This window comes from Molothrus aeneus, chromosome 7 (assembly GCF_037042795.1).
Source record: "Molothrus aeneus isolate 106 chromosome 7, BPBGC_Maene_1.0, whole genome shotgun sequence".
NCBI lineage: Eukaryota > Metazoa > Chordata > Aves > Passeriformes > Icteridae > Molothrus > Molothrus aeneus.
In genome coordinates this window covers 10,799,447-10,820,903 of record NC_089652.1, presented here as the reverse complement: position 1 = coordinate 10,820,903, position 21,457 = coordinate 10,799,447, and the positions used below count along the sequence as shown (strand labels likewise).

The following is a 21,457-nucleotide window of genomic DNA, read 5'->3' as shown; positions in this document are numbered from 1 at the left end:
AGACACACGGATTAATTCATGGAGTATTGTAGGAAGTGCACTGAGACGGGGTTAAGGTACTTGGTCCACAGTGAAGAGAAGGACACTGAATTTCTGGTTGACTTGGAGGATGTGTTGTGGGATGGTCTTGAGAATTTAAGTTTCTGGGGTTTGTACACAGCCCATTTTAAATGGGATAGTGTGTTCTAGAGCACTTAGTCTTTAAAATTGGATTTCTGTGTTACTCTGCTTTCCAAGGGCTGTCACAGGATGGGCCCCCAAGTTTCTGGAATGTAGAGGACACCTTTGAAAACATGAGCATTGCTCTCCCACTGCCTCTGCTTGATCATCCTTAAAATGACAGATATTTTCTGTCCCCAAATGAGTGCATCAGTGCTGGTGAAGTTTTTTCACTGTTGTTAACCATTGCCTGTGAAGAAGTGCTGGGAACCTAGAAGCTGAATTTTGGTGAAGGAAGTGGCAGTACAAGAGGAAATGGTTTGAAACATCTCTTCAGAAGATGTGCATCTCAGTAAATGCACAAGAGCATGTTCTGTAACAGGCAACAGGTGAATTGTGTAGCTCCTGGAAAACAGAAATCACAAACATATTCAACTGATGCACTGCATTAGACACCTAAGAGCAATTTCACTGTTTTCACATGAAGAGGCACAAAGAGGTAAAGGAATGGAAGACATCTGAGAAAGAAAAGGCTGATAGTGTGCTGTGCATTATTTTATTTACACTGGTCTTGTTTTCCTTTTACTGTTTTCTTCAGTTGCTTTCTTGGTAACTATTTCAGTTTTTCAAAGGGTAAGTGGATCAGTGAAGGGCATGAATAGCTACTAATGGAGATACTTTTCTAGGTTTTCTCATCATCTTTGTACTCACCCATGTTGCTGGAGTTGTTAAATACTGAGGAATAATGTTGGTCATACTTTGCTGCTCTACATATTAGCCTTTCTTATTTGTAGCCCTTTGCTTGTAGGAGTTAGGGAATGGGTAGAGATAAAAGAAACCTTAGTTAAGAACATAAGGCAAAAAAACCCTAGGCAAATACAGAAACAATTTCTAAACCCAAAAAGTTTAGAGATTGCTGTCAATCACTAGGAATTCAGGTAAGCAGTTTCCATCTCCAAGACCCCTACCAGGCCAAACCAGGATAATGGAAGGTGCCTTGAAGTCCTGTCAGCTTCCTGATGGTGAAGAAAGTCATTGCTTTATTGATCTCTAGAGCCTCTCACAGTGCAGGCAAAGGGCAGGATGCTAATGTGTCAACTGCAATGGTCTTCTCACAAAGCAAAAAGAAGGCAAAAGCTTCCTTCCTTAGACAGATTAATTAGAGAACTCTTTGAAACTGTATCTTTTCCAAAGGGTGTTTTTCCAGAGGGCAGGTTGTACCACCAGTTACCAGGTTCTGAGGTGAGTTTGAAGGATTGCCTCTAATTGTTGCAGTAGCTATGAAAGTGGAATTGTTTTTCTTGCAGCCAAAAAACTGCATCCTGACTTGTGGAAATATGCAAGAACTTGTTTCTTCTGTGATTATCTAGAATGATTCCCAATAACCACTGTGATTCACAGGCAAGCATCTTAATATTCCTGAGAATCAGCTCTCAGAAAGTACTGGTGATTCAGAGAGTGGGATTTATTAATTACAGCCTTTTGAATGCACTAAAGTTATGGTGCAAAATGAAGCTTAAGCATCCCTTTGTTCATGAAGTTCAGAGGCTCACCCAGGCTGTGCTTCTCTACATTTTTTTTCTGCATGTGCTACCCTTCTCAAACTAATGCTGCTACCTGCAGACCTGTGAGGTACAATATTTTCAGGTTAAGCCCTTTTAAAAATTAGTTTCTCTAGTCCTTATCACTAAATGTCCTTCCTGAGGTATCACATCAGTGAATAGCTTTAGTATTTCTTGCAAAGAAATCTTTTTAATCACACAAATGTACAGGATACCTTTAAAAAAAAAAATGGGGGTTTGCAGTCAGCCAGGACCACTGTGGTTGTCAAATATTCTTCCTTTATCCTTTTTTCTGGCAAGCCAGCCCAAATCCATCCTCTTGCCCAGCTGCCCTTGTCAGAACACCTGTTAGCACTGGACTGCACAGGAGGCAGAGGAGTTGTGTTCTTCATCCCTGCTCTTCTGTTGTTTGCCCAGTAACACCCACAGAACCTGATGTATTAAGTGCCCAGTTCTGTCTCCAACCTGGTCATTTCCTGGTCCTGTTTTCTTGATCCCAGCAGGATTTGTGAAGCAGGGAAGTGGTTATTTTTTGGTGGTGTGCCTGATGGAGCTGGAAACAAGAAGTGGTTGCTCAGGCTAGTTCCTTTCATGTCTGCATACAGCAGACATGCTTTGAGTAAAGGGTGCTTTTCTCCCCCCTAGCTGTATCAGTTGATCTAAAATAATGCATTTACATAGACATATGTGTACATGCAGGCATAGGTTTATTCCTTCCAGCAAATCTTGCTTCTTTTGTGTCCTGTAAACAAAGCAATTCCTAATAATAGTCCTATCTAGCTGGTTCCTTTCTTTCTGAATCCCACTTCATCCATCTGACATCTGTTAATGCATTTTCAAGGTGAGCATGGTGCCAGGAGAGTCCTGGGGAGCATTGAGAGTACCAAGTACTCAGCTCTGGTTACTGGGAAGCAGCTGGGCAGGGCTCTCAGTGCACACCCAAGGCATGCATGTAACCTCTGCTGTGTGTTTGCAGGCGCTCGTGTCAATGCCAAGGACAACATGTGGCTGACTCCTCTCCATCGAGCAGTTGCTTCCAGAAGTGAAGTGAGTAAGATTTGATTACCCTGCTTTTGCACATAACCAACGTGCTGGGGGAAGGGCAAACCCTGGAGAGCTGTGCTAGGTGGCGTGGGCATGCAAAGAGGGAAGGCATTGCCTGCATGCAGGGCATTGCAGCTGGAGGTCAGTGTTTACATGTTACCTGTAGCTGCCCTTGAGCCTTCATGTGCTTGATTCCCACCTTGCTTTACATTACCATAGCAAGTCACAGGGAGCAGTGAGCAGGACTCCCATGGGATAGAGTCCACAGTGGTCTACAGTGCCCACTCTGTCTTCAGGTGGTAAAAAAGAGGAATGGATCCCTGTGGGTGTGTGCATGCTGTGTGTATGCCAGAAGGGAGTGGATGTGGATGTGAATGTGATCCAACATGCATTACCACATAATTTGTTTTGGTTAATTACATTTCAAGGCATCCGCTAGGTTTTCTGTTAATGCATTTGATTCATGCAGGAAGGGAGGGTTTGCCCATATTTCTTCTACTTGACAAATAGAAATATTCTGGGATCATGTTGTACCTCTTCCATTGCTATCTTAAAAAGGAGCAGCAATAACTACTGGGAGTGCAGCTTGGGCATTACTCTGTTTCCAACTGCACCATTATTCTTGGCTTTTCTTTGTGGACCTCCCTGTCTACTTTCACCCTCCCAATACTTCATTACCAGTGAGCCCAACTGCAGACTGAGTTGGCTGCTGGGGATGAGGGGAGGGGTTGTGAAACAGACAGAGGGTGGCTGTCTTCCAGAGCCTGATGGACTCGAATCACCTCTGTAACAATCCAGCGCTTGCCAAGCCTGGAGGCAGGAATCCTGGGCTTGCTTCTGAACTCGGGCATTGTTTGGCTGCTGGCTGAGCTTCCCAGCTGCTGGCATCCCCTGCAACCCTCTGAAAGGAATATCTGATAGACTGTGAATGCTGTAATGAGGCACAATACAAAAAGCCATGTTGGAAAACAAAGATCAGACTTAAACCTTAAAAAACAGCCACAGTCTTGCTGATGCGGGAATTGCAGCGTGCTTGGTTTCTGGTTTTGGATGTGTCAGAGTACATGATTTTTATCATCAGCCACAGTCCTAGCAGAAAATGTATGTCTTTCTAAAGAAAGATCTATGCTTTGTGTCTCATCTTTAACTCTTTGTCAGCTGAAGCACAATGAGAAAGTGTGCTGGCAGTTCTGGTACCTCTCAGTGAGTACCCACGGGCATTAGTGAGGCAGCAGAGGAAGGCATCAGCCTTTGATCCCTTTTCATGGTATATTTCATAAACACATTCAGCTTTCTTCTTCTCCTGGCATTTTTTTCTTCATTATTTATACTATAATTGCTACTTTTGGTAACAATTTGGAAACAGGATTTATTATTTTTGAGGCTCTTTCAGTGCTGCTTTTTACCTTCTTACACAAGTGAACAAATGTGCAGCTTTGATGGTGATAGTAATACATAGCAGTAGGTGAATTCAGAGTTCCCATTGATAGAAGATGAGCTGGTGGTCCAGAAGCTGACCAGTAGGACTTGGTGTAGTTTTGGAAGTTCTTGTGAGCACAGCTGTTTTTAGAATGATCACCAGCAAATTTTATTATCAGTCTTTTACTGTGAAGATTTCAGAGGATTCAGAACTTATCTCCTTGAATCCTTTTATATGTTGATTAAAAGAATGGACTCTTCTTTGCTTATGTCTTGATGATTTTCAGGGGCTTTAGGGATTTATCTTTATTTACAAATCAGCAACCCTTAGGGTGTCTGTGTAGGATTGTTAATGGATATATCAGCTTTCAGCCCTAAACAGTTTAAAAAAGTTTAGAGATTTCACTGTGATCACTTGGGATAGCTGGAGACACTGACTGCAGAGGCTTACACCATGGCTGGCACTGCATACATATGGAAAAACTATAATAAAAGGGTAAAGCTCATGCTCTAAAAACAATAGAATTAAAACTTTTCCATAAGGATTTTAACTTCCGATCCCAAATCTGAAAGAGCATCAGACTGCAGATGTAAACAAAAATGTGTAAATGTTTTTCTTTTAAAATCTAAGTATTTTTAACTTTGGATATTCAGTCCTTATTATTTACTTCTAAAAATTCTCCTTTAACTTTTTTTTTCTTTCACTAAGAGCGCATGAAATTTCCTGCTGACTTCATGTCCCAGCTGCGTAGGTCTCCGGTGAATTACATTGAAGTGACTCTTAAAATAGTAGGCCTGTAATTTAAAAAACAAAATCCTGTTGAGACATCAACAGTCATATATCATTATTGGTGCTGTAAGAGATGCAGTGTCACTCACTGAACAAATATGTTAGAGGAGAGTTTGTGAGATGGCTGTAGAAAAGGAAACTGCTGAGATCATTTGAGGACAAAGACATAAAGCTCCCAGTATATGTGTAGTGTTGATACAGACTGCAGGCACTCTCCTGGGCCATTCTAGATATAAAAGTACTATGTAAACATACTGTATGTGTTTGTTATTCATTAATAAAATTTTGGCTGGGCTTAACAGAAAACTTTGCAGTTTGCGGAAAAAGAATAAGGTACTATGTAGGACTGGGGCTCTCCCACATACCAGATGTGAGTTGTATTTATCAGACAAGGCTGCTTGAATGCTACTGTCTCCCACTAGTTCCTCTGTATTTTGTTTGTTTGTGGGGGGGAAAGAGGAAGAAGAAATGCAATTTTGAGAAAAATTTGTGGTTTTTATCTGACTTGTTTAATGGCAGATGCAGGAGTAGAAGCAGAAATGAAGTGATTGTGAATTTTCCAGCAAGAGGGGCTCTCAAGAGAGAACAGTACATTTTCTCACTGGGAAATATTTACTTTTAACCAACAAAATTAACCTTAAAACATGTTGTTTGGTCTCAGGCTGACAGAATGGATATTGCAGTCAAGACCCTTGGCCTATGCTTAGGCCTTGGGGAGGAAAGGAATGCTAATGCTGAGCTGGGGACACCAGCATTCTCATGTTTTTGCAAAGCTAAAGTTTTGTTTTCACACGTTCTTCTTTATTTTCTCATTTTTCCTGTTTATAAATAAAATGTGCAGCACTTTGCTGTTATTTTGACGTACTTTTCATTTTGTGAATAGTCTCCGTAGCAATATGGGTTGGGTTTGTGTGGCAAGGGTGTGGTAGTGGGAGTGTTGTCTGTGAGAGGCTGCTGGAAGCTTCTTCATGTCTGACAGAGCCAGTGCCAGGCAGCTCCAGGAGTGTCCAGCTGCTGGCCAAGGCTGGGCCCATAACTGATGGCAGGAATGGCTCAAGTGAGTTCATTTCTTCACTGGAAGCACAGCTATGAGGTACTGATGGTTAATCAACCAAACAGGATGGGCTCTCTGCATAGGACATGCTCAAATCCACCTGGCAAGTTTTGACTGTGAGGCCTTTTTACTGCTCCCAGTGACAGCAGTGATGTGTGCTGAGCCATTTGAATGGACAATGCCCTTGCAGAAGCCTGGGAGGTGGTTGGGATGGCTGTTGTTCCCTGCTGGCCCGCGTGCCCTGTGTGACACGGCAGCTGCGTGCCGGAGCTGTCGGGGCAGCGCCGTGCGTTTGCTGGAGCTGAGGGCTGTGGCTGTGCTGCCCTTGCAGGAAGCCGTGCAGGTGCTCATCAAGCACTCGGCCGACGTCAATGCCCGGGACAAGAACTGGCAGACCCCGCTGCACGTGGCAGCTGCCAACAAGGCCGTGAAGTGTGCCGAGATCCTGATCCCCCTGCTGAGCAGCGTCAACGTGTCGGACCGCGGCGGGCGCACGGCGCTGCACCACGCCGCGCTCAACGGCCACATTGAGGTGAGCGCCGCCAGCCAAGCTCCTGCCTCATTCTGTACTCTTGTGCTAGGCGCAGTCTGGACTCTGTTGTTATCTTACTGCAAAAGTTCCATATCTCCTTGGTGATTTCTCATGGGCAGCTCCTCACATCACTGACTTCTCCTTCACAGCACAGCCAACAAACTCCAGCTTGCTTCTCAACCAGCTAACCCATTCTTTTATAGCACTCATCCTTATGGGACACAACTGTGGCCTGTTAAGGGCAGGCCTGTTCCTAATCTTTGGTAATTAGTACAGCTGCAACTCCTCAGGGGTGAGATTACCTTCTGCACTATCTTTATTTTCTTAAATTCTATTTCCCCACAAGACTCTAGTCTAGTACTAGTCTAGACCCACTGTGGCTGGGTCTAGACTGAGCCCCAGGGTTGATGTCACTTGGCTGCTTCCCAAACTGCGGGAGGGGTTTCCTACCTGCAGGAACACAGCAGTGGCTGTGTAGAGCCAGGGTATGAGTGAGGTGTGCGTGCACTCCTGGAGAGCCAGCTGTGCCGCTGCTTCCAGCAGCTCTGGGGTCTCCTGGCATCTTTGGAGCTGGAGTGCCTGTGAAAATAAGAGTAGCAGAATGGAAAGAAGGGAAAACTGGTGGATTTGTTTCATGCTGAAGAAACATGCAGCTGTGTGAGATCCAGTCACTTTCCTTTTCTAATTGGCCTTCTATAAAATGTGCTTCTGTTTTTCCCTACTTATACAAGCAAACCTTCCTAGTATTGTTATTTAACTATATGAAAAAGCTTATGTAAATAAATCCCTTAGGTTTTTGCCTCCTAGGTTTTGATAGTCTTTAGATCTGTGTTTAAGGATCCTCTTTTTCCCATTCCACACCTGAAGATTTAGGTAGGGAATAAAAACTCTTAGACTGGAACAGTAAGCTTCTGTCAATGAAAGTTGATGAGTTGTACTGTAATTAAAAGAAGAAAGAGGAATGGTAGGTCCTGTAAAATGGTGACGGTGTTTGTCCTTTAAAGCACTGGACTGTAGGAAAGAGACAGTAATGTCTCTGTCTAACTCTCATAATCTGAATATTTTTGATAGAGAATATCAAAAGGATCATTCAAATGCAGCATTTTGTGATCCCAGCTTTATTGCAAGATTGGTTTGTTATAAACCTTCGAGTGTGTGATCTGGAGGGTTGGTTTACCTTCTGTTGTTACTTCTAGATGGTGAACTTGCTCTTAGCCAAGGGGGCAAACATCAATGCTTTTGACAAAAAGGACAGAAGAGCTCTTCACTGGGCAGCGTACATGGGTAAGGCTTGGGCTGCTGCTCCTTCTTTTTCATTTCCTATTCACAAATGGGTAGCATGTCTTAAAATGGACAGGAAGAGACCTGGCCATGGAAAGAGAGTGTTGTAATTACCCTGAAGAGGGAAGGGTTCAGCTGATCTAAATAAACACTGTCCATTTATGGGTTTGCAGCTAGGGAGATCCTGGCTGTGATTTCCTTTTTAAGACAGTTAATTGTCGGGTTTTTGTGTTGCTTTTTCGTTTTGGTCTTCTTATCCTGACTCTAAGTCATACCTGAACTATATTTGTGCTAGAAAAAAATCCAGGTTATATTTGTTTCAGTTTTTGCTAAAAGATACTTTCAACGAAATGCAAATAACTGTGACTAAAATTTTTGTTGATTATTGCAGTGTATAAGCAGCTAGGTAATGATATTCTTAGGAAATGCACAATAGGCACTTTCTTCCTGATAGAGAATATTGTCCTTTTATTCCAGAGTGGACAAGAGCAACTGAATATCTCCTCAAAAAATAAGTGGTGTTACCAAATACTGCTTAATTCAAGCAGTTTGCCTTATTATTCCTTTCAGGTTAAAGGAAAATTTCTTACAGTGGGACATTATAATTCAAAAATACAAGATTGCCTGTGATAGTGGTCATGCTTGTTCAAGAGCTTTTGTTGGCCAAGCTGTATATTTCAGGTTACAATTGGTAGGGAGCTGCGCACCCTCAGCCAGGAACTCTTTATTTGACATGTCAGAAATCTTTATTTTAATCCTGCCACTTTTAGGAATGAGATAATAGGAGATTTCCAACTGTGAGAAAAGCATATTGTATGTTTTTTTGATATACACAGACACAGATGGAAAGGCTCTTGCCAACAACTGTGATGTGGCTTTTGAGCTAATGAGCTTTGAACTTCGCTCTAGATTTGAAAGGCTCTTACATTGTGCTGTGCAATTCCACTCCTCTTTTCCATTTAAATGTTTTCAGAAATTCATTATGCACTTTTAAAAGTATCTAAATAACATCTAAGGCCTAAATTAGCAATGGAGTCTGTAGTGCATTTTAGACAGAAGTTAGATAATGAGATGAGAGCTGTAAACCCTCACAGAGTTTCTGGAATATTTAATTATTTTTGGACACTAATTATCTATAGACTTTGTACATATGGTTTCCTAGGTCCTGCACATGACAGAGCTGCCCTTGTCATGAAAGTACTGTGCAACCCAGATGGAGCACAACTTTCTATGGTGTTTGACATAATAAATGTTTAATTCTAATACAGACAGTTCTGTCTCAGTGTGAAGCAGTAAGACTGTTCCTCTTAATTTTATAATTTATTAAGGTTATTTTTTATCTCTAACAAAACCCAAGAAGTTTTAGCAGTTGTGTTTGCAGGTGACATCAGTAGGATGCTGTTTTGGGAGACTTGCATTGCCATGCTCCTGTGCTCACTGTATCACTATGCTCTGTAAGAGGGAGAATAAAACACACTCTGTTGGCTTGAGAGAAATAAATGGAAAAGAGGTGTGGTTTTGTTCTTTTGGCAACTGGAAAATCAATTCAGTAAAGAGAAATTTGACACATTTGGAGAAGGTGAATGCATGGATTTCTGCAGATGGCCTAGAGCTAGGATTAGAAACATTTATGAAAATACTTTTTCTTCCTTTGTAAAGCTGTGGGAGCACTTTGAAACAGCAGTGAAAGGGCAGTGTGTTAGCAAGAAAGCAGTAATCTGGGAGAAGTGATGCTGTGGGATGGCCTCCTCATTGATTACTCTCTTTTCTCTTTTGAAGGTCACCTGGAAGTTGTTGCCTTACTGATTAATCATGGTGCAGAAGTGACTTGTAAAGACAAGAAGGGTTACACCCCACTTCATGCAGCTGCATCCAATGGACAGATTAACATTGTGAAACAACTCCTTAACCTGGGGGTGGAGGTATGTGGTAATGTGCACTTTATTTCTATTTAGAGATGGTATTTTTGTCTTTCTTATGGATGCTGCTAAAGACAGGGACTTCTAAAGAAAAGTGGTCCCATTTTCCGGACCACCTCATGCTTCATGTGGTTTATTGGTTCAAGAGTCAGGACACATTCTGTATTAAAGAAAGTCTGATATGGACAGTAAATTGCAGGCCACCTTGCTGAAGGAATCAGGAGATGTATCCTGTTCCTGCAGAAGAAGATGGAGTATTGAAATTTTCCTTGGGTCAGCATTTCCTTTGATACAATGAATGGTTGTTCTCAATGTACACGCTGAGTACTTTACTAAACAGCAGCTCAGGCTGTTTCAGTTTACAGACCTTTATTTCCTCTGTAGCGGATAGATTGTTTTCACTCTGGAAAATAACTTTTTTCTTCAGGGCACAGACTTCTTGTTATTGCCAATTCCTCAAAGCAGTGGTGAGATGACCAGAGGAGCCTGATCAGACAGTTAATCACAATAAAGACATTGCTTTTGCCATGGTATTTTCAGCTGACTTGACCTGCCAGAAAATTATCAAAAGCTCATGTTCACAGGCTGTTGGCTGTGAAGGGGAATAGCTGTTTCCTGTTATTAACAGTGCTATGCTAATAAGTCCCTTTAAGTTCCACATTCTCCACCACTGGGGATATGATCTTAGAGATGCCTGTGTTTCATGGAAGACTGTTCATGCCATTCCCGAGTCTTTTGTGCAATCTGTCTTGTCCTGTTTTACAGAAAAGCCATTGAATACTAAGTTGGTCATCAAGAAGTAATGTAATCTTAATTACATCTTTATAATACTGAGCTACTGAAAGTGGTTTGTTATTGAAGTGTAAATATCTGTGCGCTTTCACTCAGATACCCCCACTCCCTATCCAAAATAAAACTGTAAACAGCTGTTATGCCTGCTTCTGTTCACAAAAACTCAACAGTCACTGTTGTAATCTTTTTAATATAAAGATTGTGAGCTTTTTATTCATCCTGCTTTTCCACTTACATTGAAAATCTTTCCAGCTTGTTAGGAATTTTGTCATCAATATAGTCATTACATAGTCCTGCTATCAGCTTTAAGCTTCACACTGGTTTTAGAAATTGACAGTAGGATAAAAAGTTAATAATAGGAAAGGTAAAGCTTTCCAAGGGAAGCTGCCTGGGAGTATAACTTGTTGATGAAATGTGCTGGTGAGAACTATGCCCTATGACAGTTCAGGCCTCCAGCTATTTCCATTTGCAGTGTGTGACACATTACGTAAGTGCTAAGCCGATGTCTGTAATTTTAACTATGTCTCCTTGTCTCATTTCAGATTGATGAGATGAACATCTATGGAAATACTGCACTTCACATTGCCTGTTACAATGGTCAGGACTCTGTTGTTAATGAGCTGATTGACTATGGTGCTAATGTAAATCAGCCTAATAACAATGGATTCACCCCCTTGCATTTTGCTGCTGCCTCCACTCATGGAGCACTGTGTCTTGAACTACTAGTGAATAATGGGGCAGATGTTAATATTCAGGTAAAACTTGAATACCAGCTTTACAGTTTTACTTTAGCCTATTTTGCATGTCTCAGGAGGAAATTGTAACAACAGCTACAGCATGGCTCTAAGTCCTTGATGGAATTGGAGTGATGCTGAGAATGTTGATCATGAAACTGTTTGGGTGAGATTACATCCCAGCAGGGGAGCTTGCAGTGCCTTGATAAATGAAATAAGAGCTCTAAACTCCAGGCCAACCACTTTCATGAAGACATGAAAAAGTACTAAAATATAGTCCCAAAATATAGTCCCTATATTTTGACAATATAGTCAAAATGTTATCTCAGGGAATGGTGCTAAGTCAAAGAACTATTCCTTTTTAGTGTTTTTCTTCCCCATATAATATAGATTTAATTAAACCTGACTCCAAAAAGTTCCCTTTCCAGGGTTGCTTGTTACCTACTTTAGACCCCCAGCTTACAAACTCTGATGCTGCCTAGGATATCTGAATATTCTTGAAGGAACAATCTTGATGAAGCTGATGAAGCTGAAAGGAACTTGCTGTTATCCAACAGAGGGTACTGGTATAACTATTAGAAAACTTGAGGTCTTCTGAATTCATACAAGATTTTGACTACTTTTGTTAAAAATTTTTGAATTTCAGTTTCCCATCTATGAAACTGGCATTTAACTTCCAGCATTTAACACCTCTGGCAAGTCCCTTAAGATCAGCGAATAGTCAATGCACTGTTTAAACTCAGAATTATTAAGAAGAAGTTAGGGATTGTGCTTGCCAGTGAAGGTGAAACCCCATGCCAATAAACATGAAGTGATGTGAGTGGAGGCTGGTACCACTCCCATTTATTTTCTCATTGCTCTGTTTCTTTCTGTAAAACCCAAAACATTGCTCTGTACTCGCTGTATCTTTGCTTTCATAAGCCTTCACATGCTAAGCAGTGCTGTGTTTCATTCCTGGCAGAGTAAGGATGGGAAGAGCCCCCTGCACATGACAGCTGTCCATGGGAGGTTCACGCGCTCGCAGACCCTCATCCAGAACGGTGAGTTTCTGGGAGCCCCTGGAGTGGCTGGCTCTCCAAGAGATCAGGCGTGTCCACTGTTGCAGTTTTCAGTTCTTCTGGCCCAGAGGGCAGCTCCATGAACTTCTGCCTTTGAGCTGAACTGACAGCCCTCATTCCATCATGTCATCACAACTTCAGATTTTGGTTGGTAACAAAATTCCATAATCTTCCAGCTGACAGTGGGCCAGATGATCTACTGAGATTCTTAACCTGAAAGCAAGAGTTCAGAGGTGTATTCAGGCCTTTTTTCTGCTGAGAAGGATGTACAATTTTCTCGTTGTCCTCCTTTGGGAGCCCTGGTGTTCTTAGAGCTCAAACCATTTTTTCTACTCTGCACTCAGCAGCTGTGCTTTTCTCACCATCCCTTGCCACTGTCTCCATGAAGTGTTGCATATGTACTCAGCAGGGAGGAGCAGTACTGCCTTGTTTGTTCTGGCATAGCCAGGATTCCTGATTATCTGTCATTTTTCAGGCAACTTTTTTTGTCCAAGAATACTATAGAATATAGCAATTATTCTTGTTGGAGATCTGGCGGAGGTCTGTTTCTGAATGACAGAGGTTGCTATTACTGATTCTTTACTTAAGCTTCCCAGTTTGGGCTACTCCCTGAGACAGGATGATCTGGGCTTTGTTCATTGCTTGGTTTTTTTTTGTTTTCCAAAATCCCATCTTGGAACTGAAGTGTGAAATATTGGAGATGGTTGAACAATTGTGCTTTAAATGTAATGACACATTTAAACAAGATTGTCTTTTAAAATTGAGGTCTCCAGTAGATCATGCTTCTTTCAGGTCATCATGCAAATTGTTATCTCTCTCCTGGGATTAAAAAAGAAGTAATAATAAAAGGGGGTTGGGGCAAAATGCAAGAAACTGTGCTTTACTGCAGTTTTTAGTTGTTTAGTCTAATAGGCTCAGGCTTAGAGCCATTGTTTGCTCACTGTTGGATTTGTGTGTGAGAGGACTGGCAGTTCTTCATGTGCCCTTCATGCCTCTCTACTCTTTTTCCACTTACTTGGGTTTCACTTTTTTCTTTCTTGGTTTTCTGCCCCTCTAATTTTAGTGTTGTACACAGATCTCATTGCAAGTGACTTTATGCCTCATTGCCATGGGATCTTGGGGAAGATGAAATGTCAATGATTTAAAGCAATAGAGTTTCATTCTGCAGTACTTAATGAGCTGGCTAACTGTGTCTCAATTTCTGGTTGCTGTCTCTAGCAGCTTGTAGATGAAGAATGGATTACCTTAAAATTGGAAAACTGCAAGTGTGATACCTTTATTTAAAAATGAGGAAAAAGAAATGCTGGGGAATGTTACATAGGTCAGCCAAAGTGGGCAATATCTTGCATAGATTTCTCAAGAGTAAAAGAAGCTGGAACATCACAGTTCTCTTCTACAGCAGTTTAATAGGCTTTGTAAACACAGCACAGTTTTCTGACTTTTCCATGTGCAGTTCTGTTTGTGGACCTCCTCTGGTGGATGCTCTATCCCAGGGAACCTGTTCAAGCATTTCACTGACCTTCATTCACCATTAAAAATTAGAAATTAGAAAGGTTGGAAGGAACCTTAAATATCATCTAGTTGTAGCCTGTCTGCCATGGGGAGGGCATGCCTTGTACTAGATCAGATTTCTCAGAGCCTCATCCAGCCTGTCCTTGAACACTTCCAGGAGTGGGGAATCCACAGCTTCTCAGGGCATGTTGTCTAGTGCTTTACTAGAGCTCTTCCTGTTGCAATTAAGCCCTGTAAGTAGCAGACATGTAGTAAATATTACCATGTCCTGATGTTAGCAAGACTTTTTACATGCTTTCAGGAAGCATTCTCACAGCAAACCAGCAGAGTATTAAAATACTACAGTGCTAGTGCATAATTGATTGTAAAACTACACTCAGAGATTAGTAATAAATGAATTGTTGTTGAAATGGAAGGTGTAGTGAGGGAGTTTTCAGTTTCCCTTCTGAGTCTGGAACTATTCAGTATTTTCATTAGATGCTTGGATAATGGAATAGAAAATGTGCTTTTAACATTTGGAGAAAAAAATGTAGTTGGGAGAGACTTAGTTTGGCAGAAGGTGGAGTCAGAATGAAAAATGATCTTGTAGAACTGGAGACAGAGGTTGTAATGCAAGTTTAGCAAAAGAAAAATCACCCACAGAGGCAGGAGTATCAGCTGGACAAGTTCAGAATGTCAACAGCCAGGTGGGTGGCAGTCCCTCCAGAAGGGATCTGGGGCTTGTAGAGGATCAGAAAGTTGTTGACCACAAGTCAGCAGTGTTGTGGTGCTTAAAGAAATGGATAATGGATGTCCATGGTGCTGTGCAATGTCCGGGAGTGCACAGATAGGAGTGTAGCCAGCAGGCATGAAGTAATCCTGTTTGCTTAGCTCAGCATTGGGAGATGTTAGCTGTAGTACTGGTTTTGGCTTTTGCTTCCACAAGGATGCAGGCCAGCTGGAGAGGACTGGGGGAAAGAGAGAATAGTTGGAGTGCAGTAAACCTGACTGGCAAAGAGAGACTGAAAAAGTTACAGTTCTTGGTCCAAAAAGAAAACAGGGACTTGTCTGTAATCTATCTAAAGAAATAATCCATTTTTCCTCCTTATGTGAATAAAACACAAGATGCCAGGTTTAAATTGCAAAAGGAAAAGTTCTACATAAGCACTGTTTGGTTGTGCTCTGGTAAGACACACAAAAAGCACACAGCACATTTGTTTGCAGTGTGTTCCTGATGGCCTCTGGAGTGAACTCTAATTTACACTGTTGTACAGATAAGGCTGAGTGGCAATGCCTTTACAAATGAGGGTGCAGTTTCAGCAGATTATTTTGTAGTTTATTTCAGGGCACCCATTTGTACCTTTAGATAGGCAGCAAATCCAAATCATGTACCTGACCCTTGTACATCATCCCATTCCCACCACTCTTCCCCACCACTGCAGGTGGAGAGGGAGGTGCAAGTGCTGCTGCCAGACCATGGCTGACAGCTGAGAGCTTGCTGTGTGCTGGTCCTTGCTCTGGGAAACTCAGTGTCTCTGTGGCTAAGAGAGCAGCTCGGGGCTGCTCATGGTGCTGAGACAAACAGCACTTGTGGTCCCTGGTTCATGCTGACTTTTTCAGTGTTAATCTGTATGAAAATCTCTTCTGCAGGAGGGGAAATCGACTGTGTAGATAAGGATGGTAACACCCCTCTGCACGTGGCTGCAAGATACGGACACGAGCTTTTGATCAACACCCTCATAACCAGCGGAGCCGATACTGCCAAGTAGGTGCCTCAAGTGGAGCTTGTTTGTAAGGATCAAGTGTCGTGTCCAATGCCTGGAAACACAACTGCTTCTGAAGTGGGAAGGTTAAAATTGACAAGCATAATTGTACTGTACTTCAGTGGGTGACATGAGACTAAAATATGAACAGTTGGGAAGTGTGCAGGGGAAGCAAACTCTGCTCAGTTCCCGTTGTGCCCACTTGCGTGATTACAGGTTGCACAAGCACTGCTTCTTTTCCCTGAAGCATTGATGTGGGACAGTGGTGGTAATGTACATGGAGTAGGGATATGTGTGTGTATATATATACACACAGAGAGTTCTTGAGTATTGTTTAGTTATGCTTAGGTTCCTAGGGTCTGTCAAAAAGAAGTAGCAAACCTGGACATAAAAACAGGGGTATGAGATCAGGATAATGTAGTGCCATGAGGGATATCCGTACCAGGTGTTTCAGAGCAACATCTTATTTCATGAATGTAAGGTTTTGGAAATTACCTCCACATGTCTCTAAAATATAATTTTTCTTTTACATAGAACCTGCCCTAGAAATCAGGGACTTCTCTTGATGTACCTAGTTAGGAAACCCTGCTTTCAAATGCAAATGACTGGTTTGAATTTGGGAGAGAATTGCAGCTCTCAGTATTTTGTTTATTTGCTTGGTGGTGTTCATGCAAGTGACACATTTGCCCATTCTTCTTTGCTAAGTACAACTGTCACCCTACAAACTCAGAAGGTGGAACAGATCTTCAATTGGCATGGATAATGCAATTCCACAGGTTTCAAGTAGTGTCACTGGGTTTTATTAATACAGCCAGCATGAAGATCTTGGTATCTTAACAGAAATGTCATTTTTCCTCTCTCCTTCTCCAGTACAGTCAGTCACTGTTATCTTGAGGTTTTAAGGGAAAATGAGATGCACTGGGATAGCCCACTCCACTCTTGGAATCAGGGTTATCCAGTTAGAAATTTCTATTTCACAGTTGGGTAACTGGAACATTGATCAAATAAAATACTTTTTCCAGCAGCAGAAATAAGTGAAATAAGAAGTTGGCTCAGAGATAGCAGGCAGATGGAAATGATGCTACTGCCTGTGCTAAATGTGCTTTCAATATGTGCTGCATGTAAATAACTCTGGGTGAGCTCCCCAAATAGGTTTAGGAAAGAAAATTCTGCAGCACTGTTCACCAGTGCAGACAGCTTGGCCAGGCTTTAAGGCAATGCACTGCGAGGGAAAGTGTGCAGGTGATAGGAGGAACCAGTGTGAACAGCTCTGCAGAAATGGGACACAGGCTAGCAAAGGTGCAGATAGTGGATTTCAGTGGAAACCAGCCAAAACATCTGCTGGGTGGAAATCTTGACCAAAAAGACGAATAATACTGTGTTAGATAACTAAGTGGAGGAGGAGGCAGAGGGAAATATGCAATGTCCAATGTTCCCTTAAATAAGTGAATCCATGGCTAGAAGATGCAACCTGTTTGTACAGATGCAGCAGCTCAGTAGAGCTTGCAATGTTTTCTTCAAAGAACAGGCTGTCAGATCATCTCTTAATAGATTTACTCTAAGATATAGATGCTGCTAATAGTAAAATTCAAATCTGTAAGGCAGCACAAGTCAGTGTAGTGAAGCAGCAAGGAGGACATGTGAAGACAGAGAAAGAATGGGCCTGTGGGTTCAGGAAATAATAAATTTTTGAAAACAAACCCAAATTAGTTAAATACATTTAGGTATAAAATCTTGGAGATAGCAAGATATATTTGTAAACATCCACATAAAATTATTGTCTTAAGCTTCCTAAGTAATTATGATTTATGGTGTCTAGAAAGACAAGATCTTTTGTCTTTGGGTCTGTATCTGAAATCCTCTCCCATGAGATGATCATACTCTCCCATCCACCAATTGTCTCACAGAAGTGAAGGACTGATAGGAATCCATCTGCTATTGTTCTGGAGTTTGTAATTTAAAAAAAAAATCTGCTGGAGCAGGCAGTAGATGATAATCTTGTCAAGCTAGTTGTTTTCAGAGGCTCCATGTTTATGTGCACTTGGAGAACTGCCAGCAGGATAATATTTCTAGAATAACAAGATGCTTTGCACAAAACAATGCTGAATGAAAGACACCAAGATGTCCAGACCCAAAAGTATTCTAAGACAGTGAGCAGTGGCATGCCTAGGGACTGAACTGGCATGATTTCCTGATATTAATTAAAGTTGCTGAGTGCTCAGCTTGTTTAAAAACTACGTGTTTGCCTGATATGGAATTAGACTAATGATAAACAGGCTCAATCTAAAGGCGCCCTTTCTTTTCTTACCCATCATGTCTGCTCTGAAAGTTTATTGTGTGATTGAAAAGAGAGAGGAAAAAGTGAAAGGGGAGGTGAGGAGAGTAGCTGGAGCAAATAGGAAAATTAGATTATTAGTTCTTAGGCTGTGGAGGAAAACTGACATGGGAGCCTAAAGGAAAGTGTGAAGAGTCATCTGCCAAAAAAAATTTTAGAAATAATATAGAGAAGATTTTGGCATTTACATTTCCCTCAGAATGGCAGTTGCTGTATGTGTAGCTGGTGCAGAAATTTGTGGCTCACTGGGCAATTGTCTCCAAGCAGTATCTGCTCTCTTACTTCCTCCCCTACCTTGGCTTTGCCTGGAACTTTTGCAAACCATCCTGCCACATTCTGTTCAAAGCAAAATGCCAAGATTTTGCTACATCAGAATATTTTTAACTCTCAAGAAGGCTGTTAAGGAAATACAGATAAAAATAATGGCAGGCACCAAGAAAGAATCTTCCTAGAAAAGCATGAGAAAATGTTGCCTTTCTGGAAGGAGCTTTTGATGTGCTGTGTGTGTATGTAACCTGCATTTTCTCACAAGGCTGTTGTCCCTTTCAGGTGTGGGATCCACAACATGTTCCCTTTACACTTAGCAGCACTGAATGCCCACTCAGACTGCTGCAGGAAATTGTTGTCATCGGGTGAGTAAATCCCCCAGTGTCCCTGGAACTTGAGCAGTGTTTGTCTGTGCTGCTTGCAGCCCCTTTCCATGTTTGTTGTGAGTTATTCTAATGAAAGTGCTGCTGTGTTGGGCTGTGTGGGGCAGTGCACCAGAGCATGCAAGGCTTTCCCAAAGCCATGCTGGTACTTCCTGTGTTGTTCATGCCCAAAGCTATTTTCTCCCTGCAGGTTCAGAGAGTTTAGACTCTGGGGAGGGAGAGAATTTAGAACCCCTTTCCAAACTGTAGGAATGTGAGATCTTGTTTTGCTTTGGGGATTCTCCCCCTTGCCCACCAGAGGAGTAATTCTGAAATTATCTTCTTGGGGTCTGCACTGGCACAGGGATTTACAGTTCACTGATGATGATGATGTATTTTGCATGCAGCTAAATTGTGTTTTTGAATCTGTAGTTAAGAACTTAGGCTGGCCAAAGCTCTGGGGGCATGAGAGGGAAAATGAGTGGAAGTGCAGTGTCAAGAGAACCGGCTTGGGATCCTCACCAGAGCCCAAAGCAAAGGAGCCAGAGCTTGCTTATGCAACCATTTCAAACGAGTCAGTAATTAGTGGCCAAATCCCAAATTCTGCTTTTTCCAGGCAAGAGTTCCTATGAGTTAAAAAATCCTGACCCAGATCATATGAGTTTTCTAGAAAACTCCTTCATTACTTAACATGTAAAATGTCCTACAGCTACTTTTCCCCCTTAACTTGAGTCCTGTAGGGTATAAAAGAAATATGAAAAATGGTAATTACATACCCTATTATATTGAGACTTGGTGTGCTCTGGCCTTGACCACTAGATAGGAAGAGAAAACACTCTAGATGACCACAGTTAGCACTGTCAGGCTGCAGCCTTGGCCTCGTGCATCTTGATGAATATCCCCATGTGCTGCTGGAAGCCTCTTCCCAATCTGACAACCACACGCCATGAAAACAGCCCCAGTTCATGTTTAGGCTGACTCTGTGGTTCTTCCTCATGTCTCCATGTTCTCTGTCTTCCTGTCCTGCTGTCTCAGCCTCCCAAACACCCATCCCAGGCTGCAGACAGGCATGTGGAGGAGCTGGGTGTAGAAATAGGCTCCCGTCACTGTCACAGCTCCTCTTTTATAGCGCTGCCAGTGCCAGCAGCTGCTCGCCGTCCCCGTGCCAGCCTCTCTGACTGTGCCTTGCCTTCTGCTTTCTTCCCAACTAACTGATTTTTCTGTCTCTGCGATGTTTCCTGTGGTTTAACTAGGACAAAAGTATAGCATAGTGTCCTTGTTTAGTAATCAGCACGTGCTGTCTGCAGGCTTTGACATAGACACCCCCGACAGCTTCGGGAGAACGTGCCTGCACGCGGCCGCTGCCGGAGGGTGAGTACCTGCACTGGGGCTGCTCTAGGGCATCCTGGGGCACATTTGGGGCCAGCCAGCTTGGCTGTGCTATCCACAGAGGAATTTATTGCTGTGCAAGGCAGCCTGATGCCATAGTTTGGGTCATTTTAGGCTCTGTTTTGCCCCTGCCTTTGTGTAGGGTGAGCTGGGTTGATTTGAAGCATGCGTTTCAGGCAGAGGGGAAAACTCTTCCTTTTCATGCCCTGAGAAGGCTGTTTCAGCTTTCAGGCCTCAACAGTCACCAATGGCCAGCAGTCTCCAGGAAAGCATCGGTCCGTGGGGAGCACCCAGTGAGGAGCTGGAGCTCCTGGCATGCTGCTGGCAGGGGAGGTACTCCTGGCCTCCATCTCTGGAGCGTGTCCTTGTCCGAAAATGCAGCTGTGCAGCAAGTGCCCATCAGGTTGCAGCCTTGGAGTCCAAATGTAGTTCATCTCCCTCTCTCCCACTTTTCAGGTGCAATAAGTTTCTAAAAGAAAAAACAACGAACCAAAGCAACAATAAAAAAATAACCAAAACCAAACCCACAGCCTCCAAATTAGAAAGTGAGAAGGCTGCCCCTCTCTCAGGGTGATGCGTTCCTGAAAAGTGCTGGAAGGGCAGAAAAGTGAAATTGAAGTGGAAATTGAAATGCTTCAATTGAAGATGTAAATGTAGCATCCAGTTATTTTAAATATTTCCAGATAATCCAGTCAGTGAAGTGTTGAGAGGTTAATCTAGCAAAAGGATACAATGTTTGGCAAGCATTGAGTTTTGACTCTTCTGTTTGAGTACTTTATGGCTCAGAAGACTACTGAAATGGAGCCTTGGCTACAGCCCTTGAATTCTCTGTGGTTATAACAAGCAGAAATGCTCATCCACAGCAAATACTTGGCAGTCATTCTGGAAGTTGCTTTTTCTTCTCAGTGGACCAAAATCTGTATCACAAAGTTTTTTTTTCTGAGGGGAAAAAAACCCCAAACCCTAATAAAATTGATCCAAATATTGGTTTTATTATTATTTTGGTATTATTTATCTTGATACTTCTTTCACTTTAGTGTAAGAGGTATGACAGTTACTTGGATGGAGATTATTTTAATATTGTTCAGATGCTACCTCTTTGATAAGGCTGCACCCCAGAAGGATACTAAAAACATCCTGGAAGTCATAAAGAGAAGGAGAGGCTTCAATAAGAAGCAAAAGTGACTCATGAAAATAAACCATGTTTTCCCAGTGGTTTATTATGATTGTCATCACTAGCAAGCGTTTTTATTTTTAGTGCATTGTGGTGAGTGTTCCATAGTTATTTTATGCAACAGCAATTTAGAGTTGGGATCTTCATACACCAAAATATTGCATTATTGCACCCAGTCCCTTTTTTTCTGTAGCTGAAGATCTACAAAAGCCATTAGTGTATTTCCTGACACAAGCCTCTTACTGCCATCACATTAATGGGAGTTGCATGGGTGCTAGGGAAAGAATTTCAAAGGTCTGCTCATCTGATTGTGAGCACAAGTGATGCCCCTG

At 42.2% G+C, this 21,457-nt stretch overlaps 1 protein-coding gene across 1 annotated transcript in view; it reads left to right on the top strand.

Annotated features, from left to right (window-relative positions):
* ANKRD44 (ankyrin repeat domain 44) overlaps window positions 1-21,457 on the top strand; it is a 132,530-nt gene that overhangs the window by 74,651 nt on the left and 36,422 nt on the right. Inside the window, exons 4-12 of the mRNA XM_066553139.1 lie at window positions 2,698-2,768; window positions 6,360-6,560; window positions 7,757-7,844; window positions 9,621-9,763; window positions 11,095-11,307; window positions 12,248-12,326; window positions 15,486-15,600; window positions 18,483-18,565; window positions 19,816-19,933. Of these exons, the coding sequence (XP_066409236.1) occupies window positions 2,698-2,768; window positions 6,360-6,560; window positions 7,757-7,844; window positions 9,621-9,763; window positions 11,095-11,307; window positions 12,248-12,326; window positions 15,486-15,600; window positions 18,483-18,565; window positions 19,816-19,933 (1,111 nt within the window). The remainder of the gene's footprint in view (window positions 1-2,697; window positions 2,769-6,359; window positions 6,561-7,756; window positions 7,845-9,620; window positions 9,764-11,094; window positions 11,308-12,247; window positions 12,327-15,485; window positions 15,601-18,482; window positions 18,566-19,815; window positions 19,934-21,457) is intronic.